Genomic DNA, 25,084 nt, shown 5'->3' with positions numbered 1-25,084 from the left:
CGGGGTTCAGAAGGGGACACGAAGAATGCAAATAAAAGTGCACATCGCTGAAAAGCAGCAAATGGCCTCAAGGGTACCTATAAGCTGATTTGATTTGCTTTCTCTATCAACCTAAATGGCCAGAAAATCCATGGCTATAGCATTCCCTGGAAAATGTATTTTAGTCAGCATCTTGCCTAGGGTTTAATACCAACTATCAGGAGCATCCGTCGTTTTTCTTCTTTCCTTTTCGGTAAACGAAGATTGCACCGTGATCGGATTGGTTGCACACCTTTGAACGTGTAGACGGCTGAGCGGTTTTATTCCAATAAGCAGCCATATACTCAATTACAGTCAAGACTATCTTCAACACACACAAAACCTAACACCTGTTGAGTAACTCGTTTTCGGGGAGTTGCTTCTTTAAAAGTTTTGCAGAGCTGAGTCAGAACAGTAAGCAACATTTGGAGGTCAGATATAAGATCATGGCAGTGCGAATTGGTATGATGTCAGACGGTTTGGGAAGAAGGACTCTTGCTGTTTTGCTGTTGTGACAGATGACTGTTTGACAAGCCTCTGTTGATGCAGATTGATGGTTAATCAAGGCTCCATTTATATCAGTCAGGGCATTCAACTTTAATCAGAGAACTGATTGATAAAAATCAATGTGCAAAAATGTTTGCAATGTGTAATGTTAGTAGTGATAGATGATTTTGTCTTCATTGTGAGATCCCATTTATAAAATACATAGAGTGAATTTTTATTTTCAATACCACGTTCTCCAGATAAATGAATCACATCTAACTATAAGTCACACAGGGACAAACCTGCATTGCTAAGAGAAAAAACAAACAAAACAAAAAAAAACATAATCCAACACTATTTCTCATGACATGCACAGATAGAACAAAACCATAGAACAAACAAAACAAGCCCTGAAAATTGATAAAATAATACATATCCAGACACTTAGGGACCTATTTTAATGAACTGAGCTCATGATCTGAAGCTCACGGAACAGGTGCTCTTAGGGCATGTCAGAATCCATGTATGCTAGTTTAATGACAGAAAAAAATGCCCAGTGTGCCCGGCGCATGGTGCAAAAGGGTCGTCCCTCGTCTACTTAATGAGTCATGGGTGTGTTTTTGGCGTAACGTGCAATAAACCAATCAGAGTCTCATCTCAGAGTCTGAACACTCCTGGTTTTCAGACCAGACGCCCATGGGTGAACAGATGCGCCAATGCATTCGATATTTAAACAAAGTAGAGCTGGACGTGAAGATGAGAAATGTGTCTGGCTGAAACTAGCAAAAAAAAAAACACTTCCTTTGCGCCTGTTGTCGCATTACGCTGGGTGTAAGCACCCTCATTATTTAATGGAATTACATGATTTTTACATGTATTGTCTGTTTTGGTTGTGTTTTTCTCCTATTTTGAGTTGTCACATGTTCCTTTGTTCTGTTTTCCGCCTCTATTGTCATAGTTACCTTCATTAGTTTAGACCCATTCAGCTGTGTTTAGTGTATTGTCATCATTGTCACCTGTCCCCCTCGTTTACTGTAGTTAGTCATCAGTGTTGGTTCTCCCCTGTTCACTCTGTCTTTGTCTGGTCTCACGTTAAGTTAATGGTGTTAGATGTTCTGTTTTGAGTCTGTTTTGAAAAAAGTCAGTTTTGTTTGAAAGTCTTGGATATCTTCTTTTTTACAGTATCCGACACCGTAATAATGATGAGCCTATTTTCAAAGTTATCTGTGTTTGGTTAGGGTTAGTTGTTTCCAAGGTTGGCTGAAACTAGCACCTGTTGTCACATTAGCCCGTGTGTAAGCGCCATTAAAATGGAATGGTATTACATGATTGTTACATGTATGATCTGTGCCTCTGGACCGACTCGATCACATGATCCGCTCTGTGCTGTCGTGACTCTGGACCGACTCGATCACATGATCCGCTCTGTGCTGTCGTGACTCTGGACCGACTCGATCACATGATCCGCTCTGTGCTGTAGTGACTCTGGACCGACTCGATCACATGATCCGCTCTGTGCTGTCGTGACTCTGGTCCGACTCGATCACATGATCCGCTCTGTGCTGTCGTGACTCTGGACCGACTCGATCACATGATCCGCTCTGTGCTGTCGTGACTCTGGACCGACTCGATCACATGATCCGCTCTGTGCTGTCGTGACTCTGGACCGACTCGATCACATGATCCGCTCTGTGCTGTCGTGACTCTGGACCGACTCGATCACATGATCCGCTCTGTGCTGTAGTGACTCTGGACCGACTCGATCACATGATCCGCTCTGTGCTGTCGTGACTCTGGTCCGACTCGATCACATGATCCGCTCTGTGCTGTCGTGACTCTGGACCGACTCGATCACATGATCCGCTCTGTGCTGTCGTGACTCTGGACCGACTCGATCACATGATCCGCTCTGTGCTGTAGTGACTCTGGTCCGACTCGATCACATGATCCGCTCTGTGCTGTCGTGACTCTGGACCGACTCGATCACATGATCCGCTCTGTGCTGTCGTGACTCTGGACCGACTCGATCACATGATCCGCTCTGAGCTGTCGTGACTCTGGACCGCCTCGATCACATGATCCGCTCTGAGCTGTCGTGACTCTGGACCGACTCAATCACATGATCCGCTCTGAGCTGTCGTGACTCTGGACCGACTCGATCACATGATCCGCTCTGAGCTGTCCTGACTCTGGACCGACTCGATCACATGATCCGCTCTGAGCTGTCGTGACTCTGGACCGACTCGATCACATGATCCGCTCTGAGCTGTCGTGACTCTGGACCGACTCGATCACATGATCCGCTCTGAGCTGTCGTGACTCTGGACCGACTCGATCACATGATCCGCTCTGAGCTGTCGTGACTCTGGACCGACTCGATCACATGATCCGCTCTGTGCTGTCGTGACTCTAGACCGACTCGATCACATGATCCGCTCTGTGCTGTCGTGACTCTGGACCGACTCGATCACATGATCCGCTCTGAGCTGTCGTGACTCTGGACCGACTCGATCACATGATCCGCTCTGTGCTGTCGTGACTCTAGACCGACTCGATCACATGATCCGCTCTGTGCTGTCATGACTCTGGACCGACTCGATCACATGAGACTCCATCTCAAACGAGCCTAACGTACAGTGCTGGGGTCCTTCAGGAGATGTTTGAAAACCCCTGCCCTATGCTATCCCCTATATAGTGCACTGTCTGATTGTTCCCTATCCCCACTATGTGCTATTCACCCTGTAGAAAACAGTAAATGCATCTTCAGCATCTGTTTATAATGTAGGGGGCGGAGCTTCAGATTCTAGAAAGCATTTGATTGTACAAAAAATCTGATGAGAAGCTGAAGTGCAGAGTGATGTCATCAAAATAGAAGAATGACAGTACGTTTTTAATGCTTATATCTTCTAAATGTAAATTTTGTCATTGTTTTGGAGCACAAGCTTGTTGATAACAGTAAGGCCAACTTATACTAAAAGACAAAAAAACTATTTTTGATTTCATGGGGACTGCTGTTTTCACCAGAAGATCCAGTCATGGACAAGGTCAAAAAAACATTTGCAGGTATTCACAAAACCGATCAATAACAAGTATTTAGAAAATAGGTTTTTGACTGAATAGGTTTGGCATGTTTGACTGCACATTAGAGATACATTAGAAACGTGTTGCCAGATGTATGAGAAAATGCTGGAAATAACTTTTTCTTTCTTTTTTTTCATCTCCTCTGTGTCCTAAGAGTTCCTCCCTAATCTTAAAATGACTGATGAGTTTCCTACTTGCACAAAAATATGAAGAATGTATCGAGTGTGTATGTGCGAGTGTGTGACGCTGGATGGCAAAGGAGGGGGGTCGTGATGAAAACAGGATCAAAACTGTCACATGAGAAGCTCTGCAAATTTCACTTTTTATCCTTTTCAGGCCTGTTTTCCGGTGGAGTTTTTAAGGAAATGGGCTAATAATTTCAGAACATAGCCATAGCCCAATGTCCGTCCATTAGAACCAGACTCAATCATGCAAGAATGATACAAAATACACATCAAATGCCACCTTGCTTCATCTGTCTGTGAGAAATTGATTGCTATAAGAAATTCATAACTTCTGACCATTGCAACAAAAGCAGTTCTGGGTGAATATGTTAAAATATGTTCTCAAAACTTTGAGAGGTTATAGAGGATTGTTTTCTGTTGTCGTTGTTTCACATGTTCAGATTTATTTAGTGTGTAATGTTGCTGTTTAAGCATGAACATTTCCTAAGATCAAAGGGATTTCTTCTAGCCTGGATGCCAGCCGAATTCAGCCCCGCCCACAACATTTGAGCTCGGGCAGTTCAGTCTGGACTTGATCCATAGAGGAGTAATTATGCAGAACAGAAGATGTTCGACCATTGAAATTGTCAGAGCGGGCTTTAGACAATGATGGACAAATGATAAACAGTAACGTAATCCATCGAAGTCATCAAAGGCGCTTGGTTAAATTTGTTCAAATCCTAAACGCAATTTTGTTCAAATCCTAATCCTTTACGCATTCACCTTCACTATTTCTCTCAGAAAGGATGATCATGTTGGTAAGTAACTGTGTATCCTTAAATTCTTTTATTTTTTATTTTTTTTACAACACCGGCAATGATCGTTTATTCCAGCGTGCGTGCAGACAGGGTTGCCAAGTTTCTACAACAAACCTGCCAACTACTTGCCCAAAACAAGCCCAATAGCTTCTCTGTGGGGTCTCCTGAAAAAAATGTCATTTGGGGGGTAAAATGTGTGTTATTTTGGCAAAGTTGCCTGCTAAAATTTGCATTCCTGGGTCTAAATTTAACATAATTGAGTTATGTTAAAGCTTGAGCTTCATCCCGCGGACAACAACCCGGGAAAACCGCAGACTTGGCAACATAGTGCCGTTGAGTTCTGTTCACATTTGACAACTAACTTTGTGCGCCGCTCCGGTGCTCTTATTGGTTGTAGGTCTTTCCTGGTTCGGATAAAACGCCCCATAATTACAGCCCAATGGAGCAGAATCAGACTCATATTCTGACTATGACATTATATATATATATATATATATATATTTTTTTTTTTTTTTTGTAAGAGAGTGATATTTTAAAATGTCTACAATAAAATCGACTACGGGGGAGTTAAGTAAACGTCACTTGTCTACAAAAAGTACTTAAAACTAATAAAAATAGTTAATTTAAGTATGAATTTATTTATTTAGCTATATTGTTGAATGATATGAAATTGTTTATTTTATGAATTGTCTACAATACAATTAATAAAGCAATATTTTTATAGCCTTTTAGTTCGATGTATCGGTGCCCGATCGGTGTATGTAAATGTGAACCGTCAGATCAAGAAAGGAATATTATTTCACAATTTGAGATCCACCGGCCTGCTAACGGGCTTCCGTTTTGGTAGCCCGTCTGGAAAACACATAGCCCCGGGACTATTATTACAAATAAAAAAGACGTTTACTCACATAAGTGTGTTGCACAATTCCTGACGCATCCAATATAGAAGGCACAGCATTGTGTTTTTAATCTCAACGGCTGCAAATCCAGCATCGACCTGAGACTTAATCACACACGATTCCGCAGTGAAATGAAGCGAACACACGTATAATGGCTTCTCCACATCAGCTGGAACTTCATTAAAAAGGTTACTTCAGCGATTAGCATATGGCTTTGTATCAGTAGAAACCCTGGAGTATATTCAAATGATTGTGCTTTTCCCCCTCATATCCCCCTGAGACAAGAGATTTATGCATTTTATTTCTGAAAAAATTCCTCCTATGATGCAAATTGACAATATTTGCATCATAGGAGGAATGATTGGCCAAAGGCTATTGATATATAAGGCTTTTATATATCAAAAGCTCAAGGGAAAGTTGATTTCTCAATTCATCACCCCCAACTTTAAGATGTCCATCTTTTCAATCTGGAACAAATTTTGGTTTTGAAACTGGAGGTTGTGGTAAGGAGCGGGACATTTCCCAAACACACTGAGGGCCCTATTTTGCACCCGCGCAAAGCGCGCTTTTCCCTCCACAGAAGCACGTCGCTAAACTAGTGAATGAACTTGCGCTCCCTGGGCGGTTCAGCGCAAAAAAGGACACGTGTTCCGGCACAAACAATCCCTGGTGCTATTTTGCTGTTCCATTAAACAGTTGCGCCACAGACCAGAAAAAAACCTAGTCTAAAGTCAGCGGTGCGTTGCGCGTTGTTCATTATGCTATTTTAAGGGCGCATGCTTGACCATAATATATAGCGTGCACAACGCTCATGTAATCTACACAGATGCAACAGTTATTTTTGCAAATCATAAATTGTTACACTAAAAAAATATTAACACATGAGATGACGGAAATCATTGTGGTGTGCCACGAAGATGTGAAAAAATAGGCATAAATCTAGCTTAAATTATTTAGGCTAATTGTATGAATGAACATAGCAGAGCGTTACTGACAGATTGGGAAAAGAGGAGCCGCAACAATGGAGAATATGAGGAAATGATCAACATTCAAGCAGGAAAAGCAGAGCCCAAAAACAACTTCAAGACTTTGTGGAAGGGAATAATATGGCCTTTATAAAACTCCCTGTAAAAAATGATTCACATGAAGTTGTATCAAAAGCAGGTTTTAAGATCTTAAAGCTACTTTGGACATTTGCTTTAGTAGCTTTAGACTCCCAAACAAATGCCACAATGTGCTGTGTTTAATTGTGGTCAGATTATGCAGGAATGCCAATGTTTGGTTCTCAAGTCAATGTAAACACAGAGCGAATCACCACCTCTTCTCCATCATTCGCTTTCATTTCTGTCAGAAATCATGCCAAAAGAGGCGTCCTCTTGAGATCAGCATAAGAGATCCTGTCTGAAGAGCCCTCGGCAGGTCTTTGTGTCTGTCAGGCTAATTGAGAGGAGGCTGCGACCACAAGAAGTCCAGGCTCGTCCCTGGGGTCGATGACATCAATATCATCCTCATAATCTTGCAGTATTTTCAGGGCACGCTAGGCACTAGTCTGAGCTGTTCCCAGTCGACCCGGCTGCGTTTTTCTCTCCTGTTTGTTTACCAATCGACAGATACCCGCCAGGGACCGTCTGCTATCGATTGAGAGCCTTTCGTCATTGTTGACACTCCTGTTATTAGTGAGATCCACACACACACACACACACACACACACCGGCTTCAGCATGAGAACCAATTAGCTGAGGGAATCGGTGTTGTGGAGCGGGTCCGATCCCCGTCAGGTACGCACCGGGCCAAAGCAGGCCATTTGGCGAGTGAGTCACTCGCGAGTCTCTTGATGCTGGTTAATGGCATCTCGCCTGTCAAGACGTCAGCAGAACGAGGGATGATGCGGAAAAGAAAGCCTTTGCAAATCTGCTCCGAAAGTAAATTTAATATCCTCATTTCGTCTGTGACTCAGAAAATGCACTAATGCAATCTCCTCATAAACTAACTTCGGTCAAGATTGTTACGTTATTCATTTATAAAATATTTCAATGCCTTTTACTATCTAGCACAGGCATTCTTAACATCCTTCCAGAAAGACAAAGTGTTAGATCACTCCTGCCATCTACTGGTACATCTGGAACGGCAGAATATGTCACTTAGTATTTACATTGCCAGCCTCCAACAAGAAAACGATATCATGAAAGCAACAAGAAATTAAGATATTGTAAACTTTAACATCATGCTTAAATATTACATAGGAAAAAAAAAAAAAAAAAAAAAGGGGACACTGATTATTACAATGATGATGGTATGATGATGATAAGTGATGGTAGTGATAATATAATAAATGTGTAATTTTGCTTATGAATACACACCCACACCTACACTCACCCACACACACCTTATACATTAACACACTTTTATTTCACTTCTAGAATTATGTAATTACTCGATTGTCAATTACTGCACTATTGTGGTTTGTATGTCTGTATGTCAATAAAAAATAAAGAAAAATAAAAAAAAACATCATGCTTTTCTGTAAAGCTGCTTTGAAAGCATTGTAAAACAGTATATAAATCTATTTGAATTGAGTTGACACTGATATTCATGAACTGTAGTTAAAAGATTGTGCTTTTTTTATTTGTATGCGTTTATTTGCCAATTGAGTATAGCTATTATCTGTATTTAATTTGAGGCATATACACCTTTAAACGTGGTTCTTAGGGCACCGTCTTACACCATTATTTGCACTGTAAGAGCTTCTTGAGATATAACATTTGTTCTGAATTAAGAAACTTGAGGATTTTCAAGAATTAAAAAGCTGCAAAGAAATAAAGCTGTAACTAGATGTTTAGTGTGTGTGTGTTAAGGGGGTTAAGACATGTATAATGTAACAAGGGATTTCTAATTTCAAATAAATGCTGTACTTTTGAACTTTCTCTTCATTAAAGAAATATATCATGTAAAATGTTCCATAAAAATATGAAGCAGCTTGTCAACATTTATAATAATCAGAAATGTTTCTAAAGCATCAAATCATAAGCTTGATTTTACTATATTTACAATATATATATATATTTAAATTGTAGCAATCATTTACAATATTATAATTTTTAGTGGCATTTTTGATCAACAAATACAGCCTGGGTGAGCAGAAGAGACTTAAAAAAAGCCTTATGTATAATGCATTATATCTTTTCATAAATGCTAAAATGCATTACAGTAAATGCAGATTCCTTGTTACATCTGATTTTTTATATTATTTAATACATTCTACTTTCTAAAGGCGTAACATAAGTATTATAATGTATTATAATTGTGACCAAAACTGGTCCTGCAATCACTTTCAAATGACTGTAGAGCGGTGTATCCCCCTCCCCCTCGAGGGTGCCAGATATGCTGCAGGATCAGCAGGAACGTTTGTAGCTGCAACTGTGATAACTAGAGCAGATCTGGCAACCCGGATGCTGAAACACGACTGGTTTCGTGATTGGTCGAAGGTGGAGGGCGGAGCTTCAGGCCCAAGCAAAACATGTCAACATCAACATCAGTTGAGGGCTGCAACAACAACTTTATGATGACAATATCCTGGCCGGACTACCGTTGTCAGTGATATAAGTACTTGAAATTAACATGATTTCTTAATGTCTAGTGACATATCAGGGCCATTTTATGATTCATTGAAATACATTTCTTACATACAGTTTCTTTAAATAAAGTGCTATCAAGCCTTCTTTTAAAATCATTAAAGAATATTACTTTTGAACATCCGATAAATTCCAAAATATAATTTGTGGGGAAACAATCTGGATAACTCAGTTCGGTTGTAATATGAACGTATTGAAGGACTTCATCAGACCTGTCTTCAGTTACCTCTTTAGTGACGTTATCCTGCACCAGGCTGTACAGGGGCACGACGCGGCTGACCTCCAGCAGGACGGGCGTGGGGCTGGCCGTCTCGCGGCCTGCTTGCCTGCACAGGTGACATGCGGCCGGGCAGCTTCCCTTCTCCTGGCAGCGGATCTCCACGCCGGCCACCAGGTCGTCAGACAGCAGCTGCGTCTTCAGCAGGCCCGACAGGTAACTGATGAACGGCATGGCTTTCAAATCCCGCCGGCTGCCCTGATCTGTGACTTCTGTGAAGGTGAGAGACAGGATGACGTCAGCGGAGCGCTGAGTCTTAACAGAGATGTGTGACTCAGATCGAGTCTAGTTCTGGATCAGAAGCCGGCGATGTCATTAATATAAGAAAGAGCCTACAATGATTAATAGAGATGATGAACATGACAAAAAAAAAAAAAAAAAAAAAAAAGATTATGCTAAAAATGTTTTAAAAGTAGAGTAAGCGTGACTTTCACTTACACCTTAAATTGTATGAGAGCCCTTTTGGAAAAGAAACAAAGAGAGAGAGAATGTTGCCAATTTACTACAGAAATATGTTCGATTTAAAATAGACTTAAGAGCAAACTGAATGTACTGTTTCTAGACACTTAACATGAACATGTGTTATAGATTAAATTTATATTAAATGTAATTAGCTGAACTTTATAGTGTCATTTATCCCACTTAAATAGGACTTAAGTACCTCTTTATATCTCTATATATATTAGAAACACAATACTAATACTGTGTTTGACCCCCTTTGGCCTTCAGAACTGCCTTAGTTCTACGTGGCATTGATTCAACAAGGTGCTGAAAGCATTCTTTAGAAATGTCGGCCCATATTGATAGGAGAGCATCTTGCAGTTGATGGAGATTTGTGGGATGCACATCCAGGGCCCGAAGCTCCCGTTCCATCACATCCCAAAGATGCTCTATTCGGTTGAGATCTGGAGACTGTGGGGGCCACTTTAGTTCAGTGTAAAACATTACATGTTCAATAAGTTTTGACAACACATGTTTTTACATTGTTTTAACACATCAAAATAAGTTAAGCAATGTTAAACTTTTTTTTATTAGTTATACAAGATGTAACTCATTTTTAAGGTCAGTTTAACATAATTTAAGTTGAAATAACTTTAATACAAATAACTTGTACTGCAAAAGTTCAAAATGTGCCTTTTTTTTACAGTGTACAGTGAACTCATTGTCATGTTCAAGATACCAATTTGAAATGATTCGAGCTTCGTGACATGGTGCATTATCCTGCTGGAAGTAGCCATCAGAGGATGGGTACATGGTGGTCATAAAGGGATGGACATGGTCAGAAACAATGCTCAGGTAGGCCGTGGCATTTAAACGATGCCCAATTGGCACTAAGGGGCCTAAAGTGTGCCAAGAAAACATCCCCCACACCATTACACCACCTCCACCAGCCTGCACAGTGGTAACAAGGCATGATGGATCCATGTTCTCATTCAGTTTACGCCAAATTCTGACTCTACCATCTGAATGTCTCAACAGAAATCAAGACTCATCAGACCAGGTAACATTTTTCCAGTCTTCAACTGTCCAATTTTGGTGAGCTTGTGCAAATTGTAGCCTCTTTTTCCTATTTGTAGTGGAGATGAGTGGTACCCGGTGGGGCCTTCTGCTGTTGTAGCCCATCCGCCTCAAGGTTGTGTGTGTTGTGGCTTCACAAATGCTTTGCTGCATACCTCGGTTGTAACGAGTGGTTATTTCAGTCAAAGTTGCTCTTCTATCAGCTTGAATCAGTCGGCCCATTCTCCTCTGACCTCCAGCATCAACAAGGCATTTTCGCCCACAGGACTGCTGCATACTGGATGTTTTTCCCTTTTCACACCATTCTTTGTAAACCTTAGAAATGGTTGTGCGTTAAAATCCCAGTAACTGACAGATTGTGAAATACCGGCCCATCTGGCACCAATAAACCATACCACGCTCAAAATTGCTTAAATCACCTTTCTTTCCCATTCTGAGGGTGCTTTCACACTAGCACTTTTGTTGCACACCCGGGTTCGATTGATGTCAGAGTTCGGTTCGTTTGGATGACGTGAACGCAGTCTTCCGAACTTGCGTGCGGTTCGCTGGTTCGGTTCATGTGCACTCGGGTACGGTTCGCTGCTGATGTGAATGCAATCGTACTAAATCGCAGAAGTGAAATGCTGTTAATGCCGTATGATTTGATAAAAAAATTGTGTTTTGTGTGTGTTTGACTCATTTACCTGACGAGCGTCACTGACATACTGCAAGCAAAGTGCTGTAGTTCTCATAGGAGGAGGAGGAAGAAGAAGAGGAGGAGGAGGAGGAGGAGGAGGAGGAGGAGGAGGAGGAGGAGGAGGAGGAGGAGGAGGAGGAGGAGGAGGAGGAGGAGGAGGAGGAGGAGGAGGAGGAGGAAGAAGAAGAAGAAGAAGAAGAGGAGGAGGAAGAAGAAGAAGAGAAGGAGGAGGAAGAGGAGGGGGAGGGGGAGAAGGAGGAGGAGGAGGAGGAGGAGGAGGAGGAGGAGGAGGAGGAGGAGGAGGAGGAGGAGGAGGAGGAGGAGGAGGAGGAGGAGGAGGAGGAAGAAGAAGAAGAAGAAGAAGAAGAGGAGGAGGAAGAAGAAGAAGAGAAGGAGGAGGAAGAGGAGGGGGAGGGGGAGAAGGAGGAGGAGGAGGAAGAAGAAGAAGAAGAGGAGGAGGAAGAAGAAGAAGAGAAGGAGGAGGAAGAGGAGGGGGAGGGGGAGAAGGAGGAGGAGGAGGAGGAGGAGGAAGAGAAGGAGGAGCAGAAAGAGGAAGATGAAGATAAAGAGGAGGAGAAGGAGAATGAAGAAGAGGAGGAAGAGGTGGAGAAAGAGGGAAGGAGGATGAGGAAGAGGAGGGGAGTATGAGGAGGAAGGAGAAGAGAAAGAGAGAAGGAGGAGCGGGAGGAGGATGAAGAGGAAGATGAGGAGGAGAAAGAGGGAAGGAAGATGATGAGAGGAGGAGGAGAAGGAGGATGAGGAAGAGAAGGGGAGAAGTAGGAGGAAGAAGAAGCATAGCGTGATGAAAAGCAAAGGTGTTGTGTCAGTCGGTGTCTGCTGTCAGGCTACAGTAGGCCTGATGTGCTTCTCAAACCATTCCGTTCATGAATGAAGTCAAAAGGAAAACATCTGGCTGCACAAACGTGTGTGTTCTCCCTCTTTGCTGGTGTGACTTTAATCATGTTTAAACCTTCTTTGAGCCGACACCGGGGTAGAGAACAGCTGAAAAGAGACAGCCGTGGGTTACCTGTGCATTCTTTACTGACAGATCGAACTACATATCCCATCATGCATTGTGCATGACATCATCGAAGGGTGACTAGCATGTTATAAAAGGGTGACTAGCATGTTATATTGTTGACTATGTTATAAAATATTCATTTCATTTATCAAACTACTAAGCCTATCTGTTCAATAACAACGCTCATGCAGGCCAGTATTAAAATGTGTATTGTTAACAAGTAACAAGTTATTGATTAGAAAATGAATGGATTTACAATAAACCCTATAGGGTGAAACTCCTCCACAGCAGTGATTAAGAGATGGGACAAAACTGAAACGGACTACACAATCATGTTGACTGCCTTGTCGTTGATAAATTATGATTCAGTCCAATTATTTCACTATTAAATTAATGACTAAAAGCATTATCAACCAATCAATTGTGCTAATATTCAGACGCGAGTATTGCCATTGTTTAATCATTGATATTTCCTCTCGATCATTTCTTCCATTTTGAAATAAGATTTTTGCAATATTTTTTAATCATTTCTTGATAGGCTGCATATTATCTTCAACCATTAAAATACTAATAACTTAATGTAAATAATAATAATATAACCATTACTCTTTGCTATTGAGGTAATACTATCCAAAATGATGTGAGTTTAACAGAATGACCAACATGACACTTTCAGAGAGATTTGCTTCCATCTAGCGGTACATTATTATACTGCATATATATATATATTATAATAAAAAAGTGGGGAAAATGATTATATACGCAGTTCGTTTCCTTGCAGGCATATATCCAACATTGTAAGGAAGAATAATTTAAACATTTTATGACACATCTGAATATATATTATCATTATCATATTATATATATTTTATTAAGTATTGCGAATAATAATTACATTATTGAGAATATCAAGAGCTAAGTATTACAAACATAATCTGAAAAAATATTCAGAGCTGCTACAAAGAAAGTAAAGTTTTAACGTTATTTAACATCATATTATATTATATGAATTCATTATATATGTATATATTATAATAGTATTACTGAGAATATCAAAAGCTAAGTGTCACAAATGAAAAACATATTCAGAAAAAATATACAGTGCTGCTATAAAGAACGTAACACTTTTTTGAGAGTTAGTATAATATTAAACACATTATATATCATATTATATTATATTAATGCAAGAAATAATCAGAACATGACAGCTGTAATTTTTAAATATTACACAGGCTATATTAATATAATATAATAGGCTATAATTAATATAATAGGATATTAATATAATATAATATAATATAATATAATATATTTGATTAATATTATATTATAACGCTCAACCAAGCATTACTTTCTTCATAGCAGCTCTGAATATTCGCCATAATTAATAAAATTAATATGATATAATAGGCTATATAATATAATATAATATAATATAATATAATATAATATAATATAATATAATATAATATAATATAATATAACATAATATAATATAATATAATATAATATAATATAATATAATATAATATAATATAATATCTTCGTTTAATATTAAATTCACTCTCAATCCAGCATTACTGCCAATACTGATTCTTTATAGCAGCACTGCATATTTTCTGATTATGGTTTTAATTTGTAACACTTAGCTTTTGATATTCTCAATACAACGCTGGTGTGTGTGTGTGTATATATATATATATATATATATATATATATATATATATATATATATATATATATATATATATATATTTTTTTTTTTTTTTTTTTTTTTTTTTTTTTTTTTTTTTTTTTTTTCCCATCTCGGATCCACCCATGTGTTTCCAGCATAAGTCTGAGCTCTCTCGCATGTGCCACTGAAATAACTTTGCACATCATGAATGACAAAAGCAGTGACTCATCTGATTGGTTCCTGCTTCCATCCCTCAACGCGACAGAGCCAACGAAATCTCACCGGGGGCGGGACTTAAATAAAGAATCAACCTCCATTATGACGTCACCTCCGCAGTGTTGCACGCACCCGCTGACATGAGAGACGCGCGCGTCGTCGCATCAAGCGAAAGCCACTGTTGAACTGAAGGTAGGAAATCATGTAACGATCAACAATTAAACGCACAGGAATGTATCTCGCATGCGTATATGACTGCGCTTTCATTTTTGTGTGGCATGCACGCAGAAGATAGGAATGACGATACTCAGATCCCAGTGTTTTGATGCTTTGGGGCCTGTAAATCAACTGATTAGACATATATAACTACATCTAATCAGAATGCATAAGATGCGGCATACGTGCGACTAAATAATGCATGCATTAAACTACAAGAGATGAAAATGCGTGGTCCAGAAATATGATGGGGATTTTATATCTAGCCGTTTTGCTACCAAAACAAACACAAGACAGTCTGTTGCTGCTGAGTTGCTTTAAAAAAGTCAAAGTGCATTAAATTAATATATGTCCTAGCATTTAAAAATAGCTTTTTTTATGAATATATGATCTTGAGGAGCAAATGCACCAATAGGTGTGGTAGTCCAGTCAGTAATACAGAAACAGCATTGCATGTCATCATCAACTGCTTTCGTAATGACGTGACATTTTCTTGAGGTAAGCTTTTTTTATCCATTGCTCTGGACTATCACTGTCATGGATAATGCACACAAATTAAAACAGATGTATACGGCTGATTTTATGTCATATAAGTGTGCATGATCTTTGCCATGATTAAAATGCATAATTTATATTAACATTATAACATCCTTATGCTTTATACTCCACTCTCTGGATATCAGTGTTGGTATCTGACATTAAAAAATAAATATGACAAAAACAATATTTTAATTTTGACAAAATGTAAGTTCACCCCCCCCCCCCAAAAAAAAAAAAAAAAATGAAAATGAATCCCATAATGGTCTGACCCTCAAGCCATCCTAGGTGTACATGAGTTATATTATTACAAATATCCTGGCTCTTCCAAGCTTTTTAATGGGAGTGAATTGTAACTTAGAAGGAGTTTGAAGATTTTGAAGCCCCAAAAAGTGTATCCATCCATCCAGGGATTAATAAAGGCATTTTGAAATGAAGAAAAATATCCATAGTTATACCTTTATGAACTATAATCACAGGCTTCTCGAACGGCTGTGTGCGAGTCTAGTTCTGGTGGGAGCACGGCTGTCATGTTTGAGGAAAATCTAATTCGAAGGGATATCAAATATCAAGCAATGTGTTCTAATATATTGTAATATCTGCGAGCCTACATTTGTTAATGGGCCTACGGTACAATACGTTTAGAGCAAAAGACAGGTAAAAACTCATCTCTTCCATGAGCACTTAATCTTACATAAACAAATAAAATAAAATAAAAACCTATTTCCTCCTCTATTTCTCCTTTCTTCTTCACTTTCTGGTTTTTGGTTCAAATCTTGGTATTTGGGGCACTTCTTGTGCTTCTTTGCCTCTTCTTGACGGATCGCTTCCTGTTCTCCTGAGTTGTAAGTCGCTTTGGATAAAAGCGTCTGCTAAATGCATAAATGTAAAATGTAAATGTAGAGTACCCTCTATTGGATGAGATAGCAAACAAAATAAAAAACAAAGGGTCTTATCATAAGCACACTCTTTTGTCATTGTGATTAGATTAATTACCATTGAAAGATTCAGTGGACTGTTTACATGAGACCTTATCTAAACTGATGTGGGGTTTACATGTGCTGACTTTCAATCGGAATCGTTTTGTGGCATGCTCACACAGTTTGTCTGCCGCTTTAGATGTCGACGCCGTCCTCTCCAGCCGCTGGGATGTGTTCACGGATGCCATCTCTCAACGGCCACAAGGACTTATACGGTTTTATACAAGCTATTTATTTGTTTTAAAGTGTAATAATCATCTCAGAAGAATTATTTTTTTCTGTCAAGTGCAGTTGAATAAAAAGTGCCTTGGAAAAATAAGAGGATGTAGCCAGGCTATGTCTCATTATTCCAACATTATCTTCATAACTTCTTACGAAATAGAAAGTTTACCCCTCAGAAAAATGAACTTTCCTCTTTTATCAACATTATAGCCTGCGTGGTGAAGGGCACGTGCTGTATCACGTCATATAAGGACGCTAGTAATCCGGTCAGGCCGTTTACGTGGTGAAATTTTCCGTTTGATCGGTTCATGAAAAGGTTTATCTCATCCCTCTCAAACCGATTACAATTTCATTCGGCTTGAGCATTTTTATAGTTATAGTTCATAGTTTATTTATAGTTCGATTACGGATATTTCACGTCATGTTCGAATGCATATTCAAATATCGAATAAAAAGTGACGGCCCTAGGTGGGAGCGTGACGAACGCGCAAGTGCAGAGCAAAACTAAAAGCCGATCATTAGAAGTCTAAAATGAGAATTTAAAAAAAGAAAGGTGGGAGGAGCTTGATTTTGCTGTTGGAACCGGATGGATGGATGCACGCACTTGAAAATCAAAGTTACTATTCTCTTCACTCCCATTAGAAAGCTATAGAAGAGCCTGGATATTTTATAATATAACACCAATTCACCCTTCGCCAGCAATTTGAGTGACAGGTGATCTGATCCGAATCCGCCATTTTTGTCCGACAAAGCAGTTAAGAAAGTTCGTAGATTAAAGTCGGTGGACTTGGAACTTGAAAAATGGTGTGTACTGATGTCTTTCTGCGGTTAAAGCAACATTCCTTCTGAAGTTAATTTATGTTTATTTAATACTATAAATGAACTAGATGGACAAGCAGCTTTAACTGAGGCGGTACAGCGACCCATCACAGCACATTAAAGAGCCACAAAAAAGTATTTATTGTTTACATTTCTTTAAAAAAATGACCATTTTAGGGTTAATACATCGTTTCATATTACAAGTAACCTTCTCTGTCCTGTCTGTCAGTGCATTGTCAATATCCTCTTTACTCTGCGATGTGTTTTTCACTGCGTGAGAACGCTTGTTTTTGTGTGTGTGTGTGTGTGTGTGTGTGTGTGTGTGTGTGGTGTGAGTGTGGCTTGTCAGACACAGCAACAATAACTAAAGCGGGTGGGTCTTTGAGAACGGTCAATTGTGTTTGGCTGAAAGAAGAAAGTCATATACACCTAGGATGGCTTGAGGGCGAGTAAATTATGGGATACTTTTCATTTCTGGGTGAACTAACCCTTTAACAAACACTAGACACTAGTAATTGATCCCTTCCCTTCACAAAAAACAAAACAAAACAAAAAACACCTGAAACGCAATGTTATCAACCCCAGGCATGTTCTGATAATGTGTAAAAATACTGTGTTCATATTCACTTTAAAGTTATTTCATGCAGGCTGCACGCTGACCCAGAGATTGCATTTGTATATGGATATATAATGTTTTTTGGGCCACACACTATTATTATTTCTGTGTTTAATATATTCATATTACAAAAGTACCGAGATAAAAATTTGTAGCGAGACGCTTAAAATACCGATTGTATTGTTTTCTTCAAATAATGATTACACTGTTACGCCAGTAGGTGGCGACACGTGAAATGTATTTGTCATTCGAGAGATTTGTTAAGTATTTGAGCGAGTAATTGAATAATTTACTTGAAAGCGATTTTTTTTAAATAATTCTTTCAAATTAATTAGATGTTTTTAAATAGACAGCTGCAATTAACACTTTGCATGAACCTCTAGTAAATTACATGTTATATTTAGTAATCGTGACAAGAAAAATCAGGATTCTCAATTTAGATCCAGAATTGTGCAGCTCTAAATTGAAGTAAATTTGCAACTTTTTATTATAACTAAACGTAATGCACATCAAACATACACACATGCCTTTTTTCCTCCCCTGTAGACACCCTGTAGGCACTAGAAGGCATCATGGCCACACCAACGTCCCTAGATCCAGATTTGGTCCGGGAGGTGCTGGAATGCCCCATTTGCCTGGAGACCTATAACCAGGATCAGCTTCGACCCAAGCTTCTGCAATGTGGTCACTCTGTGTGTCGCCAGTGCCTTGAGAAACTCCTCGCCAGCACGATAAATGGCGTGCGCTGCCCATTTTGCAGCAAGGTGTCTCGCATGAGCAGTATTTCCCAGCTGGCTGACAATCTCACTGTGTTGAAGATCATTGACTGTGCAAGTTCATGCGGCTCTAACATGGGCCTCATGTGCAAGTCTTGTAAAAACCGGCTGCCCCGTCAGTATTGCCGTGACTGTGGCATTGTGTTGTGTGATATTTGTAAAACCGAGGGGCACCAGCGCCAAGGCCACGTCGTACAGGCCATTCGCATGGCTGCTGAACAGTGCCGGAAAGACATCAGCGGGAAGCTTTCCAACTTGCGGGAGGCAATGGGCAATATTCAGAAGAAGAAGGCAGCTATCGACAACGTGACGAAATCACTCAGACTGAAGTACAAGGCTGTACAACAAGAGTATGCTAAGGCTGAGTTGAGGCTCCAAGAGGAGCTTGGACGCTCCCGCCGTGCCTTTGCCACATCCTTGGCTGAAATCGAGAAGCTCAATGCCCAGATTCTTGAGGAGCAGACGTACCTGCTCAATATTGCTGAAGTGCAGGTGGTCTCAAGGTGTGACTACCTAACCATGAGAATCAAGCAGACTGATATTGCTCTACTGGAGGAAGTGAGTAACAATGAAGAAGAGGAGTTGGACCTAAAAACCAATCTGCCTGTCATTCTGAAACTACAAGAGCCTGAACTGGTTAAAATGGAGTGCGCAAACCCTTTAGACGTAGGGCAACTTTCCACTAAACCCTGCACTGTCAATGCCGAAGAGGAAGATGGACTGGATTTCGCCGCTGCCGCCCCTTTGGACATGTATCGTGATATTGATATGGTGACAACAGTCGAAGAGGCGGTTTGCGCCTGTCCCGGAAGCTTCAAGTCTAAGTCTGTGGATGGAGGAGGACCTTCTTCAGGGGCTTCTGGTGGGCAGCTCTGTCAGTTCGTGAAAAAGATGGGATGCAAGGGCAATCTCCCGGGCATGTTCAACTTGCCGGTAAGCATTTGCGTCACACCACAGGGTGAGGTTCTCGTGGCCGACCGAGGGAATTACCGCATCCAGATGTTCAACCGCAAGGGCTTCCAAAGGGAGATTCGCCGCAACCCTAGCAGCATCGACAACTTCGTCTTGAGTTTCCTCGGCGCTGACCTGCCAAACCTCATCCCTCTCTCCATCGCAATCACCGCTCAGGGCCTCATCGGTGTCACTGATAACTATGACAACTCTGTGAAGGTTTACACCACCGATGGCCACTGCGTCGCCTGCCACAAGAACCAGCTCATCAAGCCATGGGGAATCGCGGCCATGCCTTCGGGGCAGTTTGTCGTGTCCGATGTCGAAGGGGGGAAGCTATGGTGCCTGGCCGTGGATCGTAATGTAGGGGTTGTGAACTATAACAGATTATGCTCGGCCGTCAGGCCCAAGTTTGTAACTTGTGACTCCTCAGGTACAGTCTACTTCACGCAGGGCTTGGGTCTGAACATCGAGAATAGACACAATGAACACCACCTCGAAGGGGGCTTTTCCATCGGCTCTGTGGGAATGGATGGGCAGCTGGGAAAGCAGCTCAGTCACTTCTTCTCAGAAAACGAAGACTTCCGTTGCATAACTGGCATGTGTGTGGACTCCAACGGGGACTTGATCGTGACGGACAGTGGCCGTAAGGAGATACTACAGTTCCCTAAAGAAGGAGGCTACAACGTTCTCATTCAGGAGGGCCTTACATGCCCTGTAGGTGTAGCTGTTACCCAGAAGGGACAACTGCTTGTCTTGGATTGCTGGGACCACTGTGTGAAGGTTTACACATACTTGCAAAAGAGACGCTCCTCTACGTGTTAAGACTGCTGTGGACACTATAAGACTAGTCACTTTAATTCAATGGCTTTGATACAAATACGTTTGCTTCTGTAATTTCTGACCTGTGACTTGCAATGGCTGGGATCAGGCAGCTACACCGCAACCATTCACACTGCCATGGAGCAACTGGATTATGGGGATTACTATGGATGCTTTGGGCAAATGGACTTTAAAATATAGCACAACTGATGGCAATAACTGAAAATGTTGTTCTTTATGTGTGCATTTCGATTCTCATCTATTAGTTTGTTTTGTGTGTGTGTGTGTGTGTGTGTGTGTGTGCTGCTGTACAGGCATTAAGATGGTGTTTTGAGTTTTATTTTAATAAATTATATTTAAGGAATATTCCTGGTTCAATACAAGTTAGGCTAATTCAACAGCAGTGGCATAATGTTGATAATCATTGTACACATTTTCTTTAAAAATAAAGGTTATGTTGAGGCAATTACTATGTAAATGGGGTATTTTTTTGATGATTTAAAAGCAGAAATTTAAAACTGAATAATTTATAGTACCACTCACAGTACACACGTTTTATGTTATCATTTGTGGATTATGTTTAATGGTATATTTAAACATTCTGTTATGGAAACAGAGTTGGATATAACTTTACACAGATTATTATTATTTTTTATACTACAATCTTGTTAACACTAATGTTGTTGCCATACGTTTCGGTTTTATTTATGGATTGACCAAATTCACCTCTGTTGCAAATGCCTCATTGCAGCATATATCATTTTTGATGTAATCAACATTATGCCACAAGGGATTGATCTTAACTTTACAAAACCCTGAATATTACTAATGGGAAGTTGCTTCACTTGATTTGGAAACGTGACTCAAAACATAGCGACTTAAAACACTACTGTGAGTGTCATGTTCATGTGTAATCGTTGTAATGAGATTCCATAATGCCGTCTCTATTAAAGTGCCCCCTCGTAATTGAAGGACTTTCTGATTTCATAATACAGTTAAACTAAAGAACATTGAAAAGTTTGAAAAATTGCAATTATTGTTAATACAAAGGTTGTCTGTTATTGTTATTAATTAACTGTGAAGTGGCCTGTAGTGTATCCCAGTTTGTACAAGCATTGCTATGTTATAGGAACCAAAGGCCTGTCGAATTGAGGATATATTTACAAGCCTATCATCAGAGTAACTGCAATAGTTCAACTGAAGCAGGGAAATGTCTCAGCAATTTACACCATATATTAAATGATATTTTGCATTAAAGTGTCCTTGTATCAGAGAGGTGGATCTTCTTTACAGCGTTAGACCGCCATTTTAAAATGATATTACTAACATATGCAGATTTAGGCTTTATGAAACAATCACATTTATTTTAGAATGGAAACCCATTATCAAAATTCATAACACAATGCAAGTATGCGTTGCATTCTCTGTTGTAAAGGGTACTGTATAGTAGATATTACTGCAGGTGTATTGGTTTATTTCCGTTTTCTCTTTACTGTAGGTCATCAACAGTTACGCTAACATTTCCAGTTAAATGGCACTGACATTTACTGGTAACTAGTATCAATTTCTTGAGGTTGCTTCTTGCCAAACAATGCATGTTAAACCGGACCACAGCATTGGCAATGCATTTGTGTAACGTTTCTGGCCTTATTAATTATACAGATTAAGTTTTAATAAATGTGCATTACCAACAAACACAGGCAGCCTGCATTGACCTCATAATAAATGCACAGGAGATCCAGACATACTAGAGCACATTGTCTTCCATTCCCTTAGAAAAGTGTAAGCGATCCTTTAGAAATTGAACAGGATTTTATTAGAATTTATTTGCCATGTTAAAAATTTAACAGGTTTTTAAAGACAGCTTTCATTTATACTTGCACACAACTGTGCTGCAGGTAGAATGAAATTGTTACATTCATCTAGCTTTAATCCTAAAGTAATAATAAATGCCACATTATGTTGAAATGCAAGAGTAAAGACATGATGAAAATGGAACTAATGTAACAAACACCTTGTATTTGCCTCTTTCTGCCAGTGCATTTATGTCTGGGCTGCTTTCCTTGCTCTTATAACATTCAGAGTTTCCTCTATGGCCTTCTAAAATATTGTATTGCTGTGTTAGGAATTGTGCTCATCTTTTTAATGGCTCTCACTTAATATAATATGTTATATATGTAATACAATGTCAATAATTAGTAATAATTTTCAATAGTATTTATTGTCATTTCCTTGCTCTAGTCGTTGATTAATTTTTAATTGGTTTCAAGTATCAATACATGGAGCTTTTCCTGTAAACGGGAGTACACAATCTTTCACAGTTAACAAGACACGGTAATCAAATTTGTACAGTTAAGAACAAAAAATCCTCTTTAGCTCTTATCACTATTAAAAGATCTGGTAAGCATCATTATATTCGATGTATAAAGCAATATATATGAAGAACGGGGCACAGGGATTTTCTTACTTATTTAAAATTTTAGTAAACGCACAAAGCTAGATCCTCAATGCAATATATAGTTTTGTTCTTCTGTACACGTACAATAGAAGACCATCATGAGTGAGTGTTTTTTATGTTTTATTGTTTCTTGTTGGTTGTCAAATGTGCAACAGATCATGGACAAGTGACATACGACAGGTACAATCGTATGTAAATTGCCTGCAAAGTTGCCCTTTTTTAACATTACCTATCATGATTTATGTCATGGCCTAAACAATGAGTATTTTCTCACACTGTTGTGCTTTTGTCTGGGTTTAAAGGCAAGAGACTCTGAACGGACATATTGCTTTCATAATTCATCTAATCATGTTCAAGCATTGATGTTGGTGTCCGTGAAATGAGTCCCAAACCGTGTTTGTGATGTTCATGACCAACTGTGTGCAATAAAAGCAACATCTGAGAATGTCGGGAGGTTTTTTGACTTCACCAATTGTATTAAAGATCTTTGCCTCGATGTTACTGAGTAATAAGCCATTACCAGGTCTACTGTTGGACACTTTTAATCATGTTTAAAAACAAATGAATGCATTTTAAATGGCCCATGGAGTACAACGTGGGGAAAGTAGGTTAATAAACAATGTATTCTTGAAGTTAGTTATAATTTCCCAACTGTCCCGTCCACAATTACACCATCTGAAGAGGATCTGTGTCTGATATCGGTGTTATTGGAAGAGAAGAAGTGAAATACAAGCCAGATTTACTAACAGCTTGCTCCAGCACAAAGCCTCTTGGCGTAAGAAAACAAACAAAAAAAACAAAAAAACCCTACTGTCATGATTTACTAAAGACACGCAGTCACAAAAAAGGCGTGGACTGGGTTATTTTTGCATCTGACCTCATTGCATATGCATTTATGAGAGGAGTGCATTTAAATGAATCACGCACAGTGATTTACTAAGTTTTATGCTCGTCAATTTACTGGTGCCATTATTTACCAGCCCCAAAAAAAGCATTGTCATTATGGAAATGACCCGGCTGCGTCTGTTCTTTAATTTGTCATCAGTAGATCCCGTGCTGAATTTTACACTCCCATTTGCTCAAATCTGGCCCTTAGCATTTGCAACTCGTATGGTTTGAAGTTGCATTTGTTTTATTAAAAGATGACAATTTGTCATAAGTAGAAGTTTATATCGGCTTATTGTATTGCTCATATTTTGTTCCAGTGAGGTTCTGACAAAACCCAACCGCGAAGGAAACCGTCTGGGATTGTACATTAGGGTTATGGAATAGTGAGGGAACAGTGTCCAGAAGATTATGCAGCCACCCAGATCAGAACATTCCTATACATTTGTTTGTGAATTGTGTGTTAAAGTTAGTGTCATGACCATTTCATATGGCTTTAGAAGACCTTGACCAGTGGACTTTTCACGTGGACTTTTTGTCGTTGTTCTTTATGGCTGTCATGTCTCCAAAAATCAATCACTTTCCTCTCATCCATTTTCTCTCGGTTCCATTGAAGAAAGTAAGTTATATGGGTTTGGAACAATATGAAGGTGTCCAGAATTGTCATTGTTTTTGGGTGAATTGTTCTTCGGTATCTCGCAATGCTGTTGCAGAAAGGGGTCAGACACTGAAGGTGTGTAGACACCAAAATATATTTATGTTGTACTGAAACTTTTTTTTTTTTTTTTTTTTGGAGGTCATATACTGTAACTAAATAGTAAAAATGTGCCAACTTAATCATTGCAGAAGAAGATTACAAATCTATACCAATAAGCTGATATTACAATTTGTACTATGTAAACTAATTTGTATAATGTTATAATGTACAGTATGAAAAAATGTATATATTCAGTTTAAGATTTGCTAAAGATTATATTCAATATTATCTACCCTTTCTCCAACCCACGTATCCTCTGTAAAATCACAGGACTTATAATAACAATTTATATTTATATATATATATATATATATATATATATATATATATATATAAAAGCAAGATAAAGGACAATTTTGAGGTTGGGTTTTACATCGAATGTAGACTCAATTGTCACTAGCTCTGAAAAAAATGATCCTAAGCTGAAAATCTTATCTTAAATTATTATTATTATTATTTTTTTTTTTTTTTTTTTTTAGGTATCCATGTCATTTTTTTTATTATTGTTTATCAAAATTAAAATGAGCTAATACATGGAGCTGCTAAATCTCCAACCTCTGAGGA

The 25,084-nt window shown here is 39.3% G+C and overlaps 2 protein-coding genes across 2 annotated transcripts in view; one reads left to right on the top strand and one right to left on the bottom strand.

Annotated features, from left to right (window-relative positions):
• The window catches only part of LOC137070425 (astrotactin-2-like), a 620,747-nt gene that overhangs the window by 77,672 nt on the left and 517,991 nt on the right, over window positions 1–25,084 (bottom strand). The window contains exon 17 of the mRNA XM_067437549.1: window positions 9,325–9,587. Coding sequence (XP_067293650.1) covers window positions 9,325–9,587 — 263 coding nt within the window. The remainder of the gene's footprint in view (window positions 1–9,324; window positions 9,588–25,084) is intronic.
• trim32 (tripartite motif containing 32) lies at window positions 14,588–23,327 on the top strand. Its single transcript, XM_067437550.1, has 2 exons — window positions 14,588–14,673; window positions 18,418–23,327. The coding sequence occupies exon 2, from the start codon at window positions 18,444–18,446 to the stop codon at window positions 20,421–20,423; it is 1,980 nt and encodes a 659-aa protein (XP_067293651.1). The 5' UTR covers window positions 14,588–14,673; window positions 18,418–18,443; the 3' UTR covers window positions 20,424–23,327.

This window comes from Pseudorasbora parva, chromosome 3 (assembly GCF_024679245.1).
Source record: "Pseudorasbora parva isolate DD20220531a chromosome 3, ASM2467924v1, whole genome shotgun sequence".
Lineage (NCBI taxonomy): Eukaryota > Metazoa > Chordata > Actinopteri > Cypriniformes > Gobionidae > Pseudorasbora > Pseudorasbora parva.
The sequence above is the reverse complement of the archived record's forward strand: the minus strand, read 5'-3'. Positions and strand labels throughout refer to the sequence as shown.